Source organism: Strix uralensis, chromosome 2 (assembly GCF_047716275.1).
Source record: "Strix uralensis isolate ZFMK-TIS-50842 chromosome 2, bStrUra1, whole genome shotgun sequence".
Lineage (NCBI taxonomy): Eukaryota > Metazoa > Chordata > Aves > Strigiformes > Strigidae > Strix > Strix uralensis.
Window position 1 is genome coordinate 33,099,890 of NC_133973.1, and position 12,029 is coordinate 33,111,918.

Consider the following 12,029-nt stretch of genomic DNA (forward strand, 5'->3'; position numbering starts at 1 on the left):
TTCTGCCCCCATATGCATATGCTTCCACTGAAGTCAGTGGGAGTTGCACACATTTTTAGCAGCTGGCAAAATTTGGTCCTATATTTATATTCGTTAAATTTGCTTCCAGCACCCAATACAAGATTGGTTTAGAGGGCTGTTAAAAAATAAAAAAGATCAATGATAGAGTCTTGATTGTATTCAGGTATGAGTTGTATGCAGCACTCAATTCATTCAAGTTGTGCAGACATTTTAGATAAATCATTGGTGGGTATAGTGTCTCACTGCCTTTGCCTAACTCCCATTAATGTTAATGTGGGCATTGAAAAGAAAATATTCCCTTCATAAAATAAACCCCAAACATCTGTTTATATTTATCTCCCTGCCTACACTTTTGCCAACAGCAGTGTCTGTGGTTGCAGACTTAAACTCGACTGACTTTCTTTCTTTGAAAGGTTTCATGATGTGAAAAGTGATGAAAAACACTTAACATTCAGGTCAAATGGACTCTCACTGTAACATATAAAGCACATGCATTTCCAAACAAACAAGAGGAGAATGGTCAATGAAATCTGAAATATTCTGAATTTACTTAGGGAATTCAGTCTTTGGGAATATTACCCCAACTTTAAGTCATTACTCTGTAGCAAATCAATTGACTCTGGGAAAATAACAGCAAAAGAGAACTCTGCATTACCTCAGCTACGGGTCAAGAGGATACTGATATGTTACCATGAATCATTCATCAGTAATGATGGATACCACCCATTATCTTGATTTAGCAGATAAGTGAGACCAGATGGTTTGCAACAGCGCTATATGAACATCTGATAGATTTAAAGAATTTCTATAACTTTCCTGTTATTGGGTGTTTGATTACAAAACAGTATGTGAACTTGACATCCAAACCCAGACCTAATCAGATGACATGTGTACAATTAAAACTCACGTGCCAAAAAATGACTTCAGAACTGTTCCTGCAGTTTCATTTGCTTCAGTTGCATAGAAAGGTCTCCTCGCAGTGGGTGGTGTGGGAAGAATAGAGAAAAGAGACAGTTTGATCTTCCGTAGCCTTGCTAGCATTGAAATAAATTGTTCTCAGGTCCGCAGCCTGATGTTTTAAGCAAAGCAGATTGTACACAGTATGTATTTTAAAACAAAGCAATTAAATCCCACCATCCAACTGGGTATGTTATGGAAAAATAAAGGTTGCTTTATTAGTAATAATTTCGCTGTAAGTAAAAACAGATTTAATACCACAGTCAGCTCATGCCATATCTTTCTAGCGGTGCTGTTGATCTGTGGTTGCTCACCGTGAAGAAGCAGTGCCTCTGTTCTTCATGTTCTGTCTGCTGCACTTGCAGGGAAGGCTGGAGCAGGGGCTGCAGAAACCAGCATCAGGTCCCTGGGCAACCTCTCCTCACCAACACCTCTTTTCCAGGTGGTAGCAGAAGTAGTGCTTGAGCTGCAGCACAGCTTTCCATTGCCGCCAGGGTTTCCCAGGACAAGGAGAATTTTCCAGCACCCATCTGTGGCTGGTGGAACAGACCAGATAATTTATAGACCAGATAATTTACTCCTCTTCCTCTTCCCTGCCTATTCCCTCACTCAGCTCATTCAGTGCTTAGTACAATATTTTATGTAGTCTATCTTTCTAGAAATGTGATGGATCAGTTGTGTCATCACATAGTCCTGCCCAGGAAGGTTCTTCAGGAGTGAAGAACATGTTTTGAGGAATTATATGCTGCTTTTCATTGTTGGGAGAAGAGACTTTAAGCTACAAAACCAGCTCACATTAACTGCTTTGGGGTGAGAGCTTGGTCTCTGTGTCATGTACAGCAGCAAACACACTAGTACCTAATAAAAATGTTGCTCTTGTAATACCTGTGAAATGAAGAAAACCCATCATAAAGGAAAAATAAAAGGTGAAATGAAGATTAAAAATGTACCAGGAAGTGACACGGAAAGTCCTTGCTTGTACGTGCATGTCAGTGAAAACTGAATCTGTTGAGTCCCTTTCTTCACCCAGCTGCTTAATGGCACCTTGCTTTTGTTACTCTTTTTAGCTGTGTGACAAGTTGATTTATAATATGTTCTTAGATAGTAGTATTAGTAAAAATTCCCTTTGCTGTGTTAAGTGGACTTAGCTGTCTGAAAGTCTCAAATCTAAGAACATCAGGATTGGAAACACTGGAAATAATTCACTTCTCTTCATCTACCAGTACATGGTGGTAGTCGTCTGATAAAGATGCTGTGAAAAGCCACTCACAGGCCATGTGAAGTCCTTGGCGTTCTGCTATGGCACCAGAAGGACCCTGCCCATATGCCGCTCTGCTGAGCTCTGTGGAATTCTGCTGGTCAAACTTGTCCATGTGCTTGGTGCTAAGGCTTCTGCTGTTTCATAACTCTTTCCCTATTCCAACTGTCACAGCTTCAGAGATAGCCATATATCCATAAACTTAATGTTGATTTCCTGGAGGCGTTAAAGAGTAGTACTGTAATGCGATACTTCGATAGTACGAACAGTGGGGGTGGTGGAGTTTCCATGTCATAATATTTACTTTGGAAAACCAAGTGTGGCCTTTGATCTGAATTCTGTAATTAGCTCGGCTTATTGAAAGGAAGCCCAAGACTGAGGCAGGAATGGCAGTGAAATTATCAATGCTGGTGGTAATACTGTTCTTATCAAGATCAGCAGTGCATCCTTAATAAAAATCACACTGTGATCACGATGTGCTGCCACAGTGTTAATAACAATATTCCCATTTCTTTTGCGATAAAATCCCTGTCCCCGGTATGCATGTGTTTGCATGCTTTCTGCATTTCAACAGGCATTAGAAAAAAAGAGCATACCAGCCTAGATTAAAGGAATGAGCTGAAAAAAGTGAATAACATGTTTATAGTTTAAGCAAATAAGATAATGAAAGCCTCCACTAGAGAATACCTCCATTGATAATAATAAAGGGATGCTGATTTACACCATCTCAGAAAATAGCCCTTATATACTTTGATTGTAAAACATTATATAACAGTCAAGTAGTTTTGAGGTGGTATGACACAGTAAAGACAATGAATAATACTCTGTGGAGATACTACTAGGAGTTTTAAAAAGTATTTTACAGTTGACATAACTCATCTCGGGCCATAGCTAATAAATACATTAATTAAGTAATGGATCCTTGGAAGTATTTGGATAAACCCTGGGGATAATACATATCTAGCAGAGATGATTAAGCAGTGTCCAGAGTTAATTTTTTTCCATCAGAAGCAAGGAAATTGTCTTGATCCTCTCCTCAGTTTTGACAGTGTTCTCCAGCAAAACCCCTTTCAGCCTCTTTAGATGTTAAATATGGTGATTCTTGTCTTTCTTGTGCTTGTCTCACTCTCAGAGATGCAGCCAGTCAAGCGGAAAGCACTGTGCAGTCATTTGGGCACTCTGGCTCACACAGTCATCTTTATAATTGCATTTTTTTGTAACCATTATTATTTTTCACCTGGTTTTGTAAGAGAACAAGGCTTATGTGACTGCCCTATCAGGGCACTTCTAATACCTTGCAGAACTCCTGTCTGATTTCAGCCAAATTTAACGTGGGGTAGAAGCTAATGGACAGGCCATTACTTCAAGTCTTACACAAATAAATAGGCAGACAAGGGAGAGAGACCCAAATTAATGACTCTGTGGAGAGAGAGTATTGCATGGGGTCAAGAGTTGCCTGCTACATTCAGCCTGCAAGATGTGATGCTTTTAGCCCAACCAGGCAGGTGGGTAGCACACCAGAAAGCTGCTGTTCTACAAGACACATGGATGCAAGACACAAGCCTATAGGAAGGGGATTCAGCGGTCTGCTTCTCCTGCCTGCCTCGTTTATGTCTAAGACAGTTGTCATTTCAAACACACATGCATTCTGGGAATTTTTAAGAAGACTGGATCAAAAAAAGAAAGGAACAAAACAGATGTCAGTGTTCTTAATAGCAGTATTTTTGTTGTTGCAGCTGTCATCAGTAAAAAGTTATTAATAATTGCAAACATCTTTGATTGTGACCTCTCTAGATCTTCTGCTGCTTGATATGTTGCCCTGCAGCAAAGGCCGTTCTCCCAGCCTGTCAGCTTTGCCCATGTCATCTTCCTCCTTGCAAGCTCATCTTACTTCTTCCCTTGATCACATCAAGTTGTTTGACTTCACTTTCAAGACCATCTGCAACCCCTCCTTACCTTCCCATGTTGTCTTTCAGGCTGTGGCTTCGTAATTGCTTTCTTTCATGCCAAGCATGGGCTACGACTAGACAGGGTGGGCTTGCCCGTTGCCCCCAGCTGCTTTTGCCGCTGGTGCAACTCTGCCTTTGTTTCCTTGCTTAGCGGTTTAATTGTTAAGACCCTTTCTTAAACCTAGCTCAGCCTGCAGCCATACCAGCACTGGAGCAGACGAGGGAGACTGTGGGAACACCCTTCTTGGCGCCAGCCTGGGCTTGGGTTGGCTGAGAGCACTTGGGAAACTGCAGCCTCCTTCGGTGTGGAGAGGCTGCCTCTTGTCTCCGATCAGCTCATGGTGCCAGCCTTTGCCAGTCCCTTGTTATTATTGCCAGCAGAAGAGCGTCAGATACACCCAGGGGCTAGAAATACAATAATTCAAGGCAGAAGTTGGGGAGGGAGGAGCCAAATCAACACATACCCCTTCTTGCTCCAAGATCTCCCTGTGTTATTTCCGAGCTGAAATGCTGACTCTGCAGCTCTGTGCGTTCATGCATCGCCACAGTAGTCCCAGAAAGCAACCCCCACTCTGCCTTACATTTGATGGCTCATTTACACGATTTAGAGGAAAATGTTGAAGAAGTCCCACTTAAACTTGGCCTTACATAACATACTGCAGCAGTATGGAATCCACAACAGCCTGAGGTGGTTTTCTGCCCCGTGCACATCACGTAGTGCCTGGGTCAAGCTCAACTCCGGTTGTTGACGTACAGTTCCCAGTGAAATGTAGTTGCTTTGTGTATGAAATTGATGATTGTGCATGTTCTAAGACTTTTTTATTGTTTGTGGAAATCTCTGGTTATTTAGTACCTCAGAGAAACAAATTATATAAAATTTTTGCATGTGGATGATTTTTTTTCTTAGGCAGTTCATTGCTCTGCTTTTGGAAAAAAATGTGCTTTTTTCCCCTTGTGTTCTAGCGTGGTTTTACTGTATCTGTCTCTTTCATAACTCTGTCTCTGTGCCTTTCACAGACTTTGGATTGAGCAACTGTGCAGGCATCTTGGGTTATTCTGATCCATTCAGCACCCAGTGTGGGAGCCCAGCATATGCAGCCCCTGAACTTCTGGCAAGGAAAAAATACGGGCCCAAAATAGACGTTTGGTCCATGTGAGTTACTTCTCTAGTTTATAATTGTTATTACTGTCATCGTTACCCATTGCTCAAATGAGAAACATTTTTCGTGTATTTGGCTACTCTGAGCAAGCAAATCTGTTTAATTAGTATGACTCTGTGAGCTATGTTGTGCAGATATCTTGTTTTGAAATAGATCTTTATGTACCTGCATATAGATTGCTAGAACATACAGCATGGAGAGATTGCAGTAAAGCACAACTGTTGATCAGTGATGTTCAGACATAGTAGAAGACATGGCTGTGGCACAAGAGGACCAACAGCTTTTTTAGGTTTCCCCAAAGGATCCTCAGGCATTCACATGAGCTCCATGCACTATCCACAGTCAAGTCTGACCAGAAATGTGAAATCGAGTCAGGTCATCATTTTGAAAGCACAGTCGTTAAAGGGAAAATAAAAATGGCCAGAAAACTTGTGAGCCTTTGTGAGCTTACTAGTGTTCAGGCAAAAGAACAGACAGAAGTCCCCAGTGCCAGAGGTAGATTAAGCCAGAAAGATGTTTTGCAGTCAATGAATTTATCTGCAGTACTGTTTTAGACTGTGCAGCTCCCGCTACCCTCCTGTTGGCCATGGGCATGGTGTCAATTATCCTTGCCAATCCTGGAGAGGAATTAGCTGAAGTCAGTTGAGTTTTAGCTTTTGCTTTAGTATTGATAAATTTGTCCTCACTAAGAGGGGGTAATAACATTTGAATAAATTTCAATGAAATAACAGAATTATGACAATTCCAGAGTTGAAGTATTTGGAATGCTTGGAAAATGTAAAGTATGGTATAGGTACTACTAGATTGACTTTTGTTTATATATGAGACTAGGACCTGGGTCAAATTCATCTCTCAGTTTGATCCGGTGGCTACCTTGTTGCTCCTTAAGGTTCTTTGTAACTTCCCCTGCTGAAGCTGAGTTTGCAGTCTGTCCTCTGAGGACACCCGCAGCTAAAGCATTGTATGGGTGCTGAATTTCTCACTCCAGCATTGGGCCATCCATCCACATCAAGGCTGAGAGTACGAGCCCTGAGAAATGCAGTCAAACAGAGCACAGTCATTCTTGTAAACCATTTAAACTTCTCCAGTAATAATGTCCTGCTCTTTTTTTCAATTAAAAAAAAATAAATCATTAACTCCTACCCTTCCTTATAGCTGAACAAATGGTGTCTGTGATCGCAGTTCATGATAGCGCACTGGTTTAGTTTCTTTCTGTTTACATACATGTATTCAGCAGACTGGGAAAGAAAATTCCCAAAAGGGAAGAATTCCAGTCAAATTGAATTTAAAGCCCTTTTAAGAGGAAAAAGAACAAGAGTGCCCAACCCACTTTTCATTGCTGACTTCACTGGGCATAAACAAGCAGTAAGTTTTCTGCTCTGAAAAATGTAATTGTTCACATCTGATCTTTGGGCTGCACCAGAGGCCATGGAGGTCACCTTTGGGTGCTGAACCAGAACCTGATATGTCCCCGTTGGTGCAGACAGTCATTCCACACCCAGGGCAGCACCAGGACAAGGCCTTCAAAAGCAGCATGTTTATGCAGCCTGAGGAGAGACTTAATTGTGGTGTGGCGTTTAGCCGAGAAGTTGCCTAAGAGCTGGGCTTGGTTCTGTGGTGCCCAGCTTATGTCCTACACATTGTGTGACCCTCCATGAGCAAACCTCTGGGAATTCTTACCCAAGTCGTTGTGTACAACAGAAGAGAGAGCTTTTCCTGGTCTATTTTAGTACCTGTCAGACGTTAAAGATGAAGTGCAGTCACTAAAAGCTAAGCCTGTTTTTTCTTGTTCCTGATCATTTTGGTTTCTTTTTCTCTGTTTTTTTAGTGGGGTGAACATGTATGCAATGTTGACTGGAACATTACCTTTTACCGTGGAGCCATTCAGCTTGAGAGCTTTGTACCAGAAAATGGTGGACAAAGAAATGAACCCTTTTCCCACCCAGCTCTCTACAGGTAATCAAGGAGGTGTGCTGGGACCTGTTCATATCCAGTCAATCAGAACCATTGCATTGAATTCTGGATTGTGAGATGCTACCAAGATGGCATGCTAATTGTGAAAAATACCCTTTTTTTCATTTTAGCCTCCAAAAGATCTTCGGGAGTTGTTGTAATATGACTCCTTTTGCTTTATCTTCTGTATGTAAGCTGAAGAAGTGACAAGTTGTGCTGAATATGAGAGAACAAACCTGTGAAATTCTGAGAAATTGCTTTTGTAGAGTAGTTGGTCAGTTTTGCACATTCAGATGATTTTAGTTTAGGGTATGGATGCATGAACACATTATTTTGGAATAACAGATTCTTGGGCATTATCCTGACTAGGGTTTAACGATAAGCTACCTCGAATGACCTTGCATTTATTATGGAATAATGACATGCACACAGAAAGTTATTTTGGTACAGTGACCTGTGATAACCTTTGTGTGCTCACAAAATGCAAAATTGTTGAGGTATTAGTATTAGAAATATTAATTCCTGCTTCAAAGCCATGTCACTAGGCAACAGAATCATTTTTCAGCTTACAGCAAGACTGTTCTCAGCATTTGGAACAAACTCTGTTTTGTAGTTGGGTTTTATTTTTGTATGCTAAATTTGTTGTTCATGGACAGCTTCTGTTCTCCTTATCTGGCAGTCTGTTTACAAGGGACATTCAATAAAATTAAAAGATTGCAAATAGAAAAAGGGTTACATAGCATACATTTTCACTCAGTACACTGAGGATGGCAACCATTGTTACGGGGTATAAGAAAAAGCCCTTGGAAGTTTTGTCACCAGGTGAATTCTCCAAGTACAGATTTACCTGCACACGGAAGAAGTAGGTAGTTAAGGGTTTTCTCACACAGGTTATCCATGGATCAAGTGGAGTATGTTGTTCCTTGTTCACTCAGCATCTTTATGAAGTACACTTTTCCTGCCAGCAGTTCATATTGCTGGCATGTTGTAAAGTGGTAGGTTTACAAGTGAGCTGGGATGCTGCAAGTCTTGCCATCTATTTGACGCAATTAGAGTGTTTGGTATTTCCATTTTGGAGACTTCCCGTTAGGATTCAGTTGCACAAAATGGCTATTTTAATGTTCTAACACACACTCTAAAGCCCCACTGAGTAAATTAAAAGAAAGCTTATACTGACTGCTTTGTGCTGTACTGATCTAGATGCCAAATGCTGCATCAATTGCAAAGTTACTCTTGAATTCAGGGACTTGCATATCATAGTAAACATTTTCCAAGTTTGGCAAAAAATTTACAAAACTTAACTCCCAGAGTGAGGTTTTTACTGATAAAGAGCAGTTATATGATGGCTATGCAGTGTCTTTGAACCAATGGACTATTTCCCCAATCATTATTTTCTTTCAGTTGTCTTTAAGTGGGAGATTTCACTGACTTCACTGGGACAACTCATGTGTTAAAGGCTAAATCACCCATAAAAGACCTGTAGAAGACCAGACCTTCAGTAGCAAAAAAGATAACATTACTTTTGACAGGTTTCATTTTACTGTTTCATTCATCTTATCATTTTATAACGGAGATCAAATTTTCTCACAAATGTGTCTCTGTAGCATTTGTAGCTCACTGACACTATGGTCTCTGGTGAGAAAGGAGTTTTGTTTATCCTGTGAGAACTACAGCAGCTTGAACTTTCAGACATGATGGCAAATAAATGGAATAGATTTAAATATGTTAACGTTTACTCACTGAACAAAGGAACACATTGGTTCTTGATCTAAGTCAGCGGCCTTGCATGTTCACTGACATGGCAGTCTGTGATTTAAGATGACGTTTGTTCTTGCCACAGTTAGGCTTTGGGTCAGCAGGTAGAAACTCTGCTCCTCTGCTCTGCGAATTGTGTTCATTAACTTCTTAGGTTTATGGATGTTTTTCTTTAATCAGGTTTTCTTTTTCTGTAAATTCACATATAGAGTAGAGATTTTTTGCAGGAGTATGTTTTGCTTGTTCAGTATGTTGTCTTTCAGTATTTAATTTCACAGTTACTGAACACACAGTGCCATCATAAAAGCAGCCAGTCTTATCATTAAATAAGATTATATTTTACCTGTGTTAGTTAAATGTTGGGTGACCGTGAGTGCCCAAAGCAACTGTGTAGCAACAGGGAAAATTTGGAGTTAGTGTTTGATTTTCCCATTTAGGAAACTGTTTTTCATTAAGCTTCTTAGACAACACAGCTATCTGATTATTGATTTTAGGTGAGCAGAGTTCAGTTGCTCAGGAAGTTGGTATTCACCTTGCACATATTCCTTTTTTTTTTCCTCAATTTACCACTTCCATATGGTTATGGTCTTCCTTCTGAAACAGAGAAGTGAAGTGGAGACGAGAAGAAAAGACGTCCTCTATCCATGCCTGTAGTTTGGAGGAAGAATTTTATTAGGTGGAGCTCGCTCATGGCTTGTGAAATGACCTCATTGCATTTTCTCTGGCTGGTTTTGTAAGCGATACCCATATACCTGATTATAACCAGGCACACTCTCACAGTGTGAACAAGACACTGAGTTGGTTTCATTCATGACAAGGAACATGAAGACAGCAGAGGTCTTTTAATCCCCAGCTGAAGTGTGTTCTATTTCTGGGCATCACTGAGCTCAGTACGCTCAAGGAAATTAAGAGAAAAATGTTATTTTTCATGATGCTGGTCTCTCATTTGTCAAAAGAACAAAGTTTGCCCCAAAAATTACACCATGGGAACAAAATGCCACCAAGTGCAGGTCACCAGCTAGTCAGATGAGTGCTGTCCTCCAGCTCATCTCCTTGTAAAGGAGGCCTCAGGTAACGAGGTCCTGGTGGGGTGGTTCACAGCACCCTTTGTTTGCCAGCCTACTTGGTGCAGCAGGGAAAATGGCTTCAGACACAGTGGGTCCAAAAATCGATTGGGCAGCTTTGTGTTTGCTTCCTGGGGGACTGATTTTGCTGTCCCACAGCCATGTTGCTAACTGGAAAAGGCTTCTCTCCTCCTTGTACTGTCTGACAGCTCAAATCAGCCAAGGTGCTGTTACTCATCTCCTCCATGTCACCCAGGTCCAGCTGGCCAGGGAGCCTCCCAGAGAGGATCTTCTCTCCAGAATTAGTTTATCTGGGTCTGGATCTGTTGATCTCTGTGGTGCTTCACAAGCTTCATTTATTTAGTCTGCCTTTTGCCAAGGGGGGAAAAAAAGTAAGATTTTCAAGGAGACATTAGGTGATTTGGGGACCGAGGGTAGTGGTGATGGAGGGGGAGTGTGTTGGTTTGGGGAGGGTTATTTAGTTTGCTCTGAACCCATGGGATGCATGCGGTTTTTAACACAGAGATGGGGGAAGTGCTGGAGACGTAGGAGATGAAATGGAAGAACGAGGAGTTTGTTGTTTGCCATAATGGGGGGTTCTGTGCCTGAGAGGCATGACAGGGGGGCACTCAGGTTTATGAACTTGGATGTAGACTTTTCCTGCTGCTTCTGCAATACTGCTGTTGTAGGAAAATAACAAAAATATTGGGAAATTTTAAGTAAAATATCTCACAAAAATCAGCGATTTGTGAAGAGAGCTTAGAAAAAACCCATCCGAGACTTAGCTGAACTAGTAATTACAGAATCATAACTCTCTCTTCCACATATAAGCTTCTTGACGGTAGGCCTGCATCAAAATGGGTAGCCTCTCAGGGCCCTCTCCATCTGATACTTGCTTTTTGCAGGATGTTGAGCACCGGGGTTACCCAAGCTGTTAGGGGTTGGCTCCTGTCAGGTCTAACCCTGATTTGTTTGAGGAGAAATCCTTCCTTCCCTGTCCGCTGCCCTGCCCTGACATGTCAGCCCAGCTGTCCTGTCTCATGCTGCAGGTGGGGGGTGATGCAGGTGTGCTTTTGGAGATAAAAATGCCTGGGAGGACAGCCAGGCAAACAAGGGGGAGGGCAGCAGTCTCATAGAGGAGAACCTGTGAAGGGCAGTGACGCTGTGCCTAGGTTAACTTTTATGGCCTTTTCAGATGAGGACATCATGGCCTCACTAGCAGACATATTATTCTCCATTAATTGCATGTGGCAACAGGGATTCACGAGGGTTTCACTGTATTGCTGGTGGAGAAGACACGTCGCGGCTGCTCTGCTTCAGAGTATGGGATGGCGTGGTGACGAGTCAGCATGCTGTGGTGGTGATGTCAAATGGCTGTAAAGCTGAATGGGAAGACTGGTCCATAATTTCGCAGCTTTCTAGCATTGAGGCGTTAGCACATCCAGTTTGATCTGCTTTGTAATACAAGCCTTTAAGAGGTTTGCCTGCACTGAGCTGAAGTAGCTATGTTGGCAAGGCTGTACTGCAGCTTACCCAGAAGACACATCCCATACCACAGTGGTCCCGTGCTGCCACTGCCCGCAATGCCTGCGCTTGTAAGCTTGTAAGTAGGCACGATATGTTCAGGAGAGCGTAGGATGGGAACTGCAGCTCTGCTGTGGAAGAAGGTGGAAAAAAAGCCCCAAGGTCCTGTCCATCTGACCCGGAGAAAATTGTGCCGCAGCCATGACTTCTGCCTCATGCTTGCCATTGACTTCATTCGGGACTCATTTGACATCATCTCACTTGACTGTATCTCATCTACAAAATCATTCTGATCTTGGTTTTCCCAGAATTAGGTTTCTTTATTTTTCATGCAGGGAATTGTAGAGGACATAGTTAACTCTTTAATATTGTCTATAAACTGAATGGA

At 41.8% G+C, this 12,029-nt stretch overlaps 1 protein-coding gene across 3 annotated transcripts in view; it reads left to right on the forward strand.

Annotated features, from left to right (window-relative positions):
- Positions 1-12,029, forward strand: part of HUNK (hormonally up-regulated Neu-associated kinase) — a 58,087-nt gene that overhangs the window by 30,026 nt on the left and 16,032 nt on the right. For all 3 annotated transcript variants that reach the window (XM_074858189.1, XM_074858187.1, XM_074858188.1), the window contains exons 4-5: positions 5,203-5,338; positions 7,174-7,301. In XM_074858189.1, the coding sequence (XP_074714290.1) occupies positions 5,203-5,338; positions 7,174-7,301 (264 nt within the window). The remainder of the gene's footprint in view (positions 1-5,202; positions 5,339-7,173; positions 7,302-12,029) is intronic.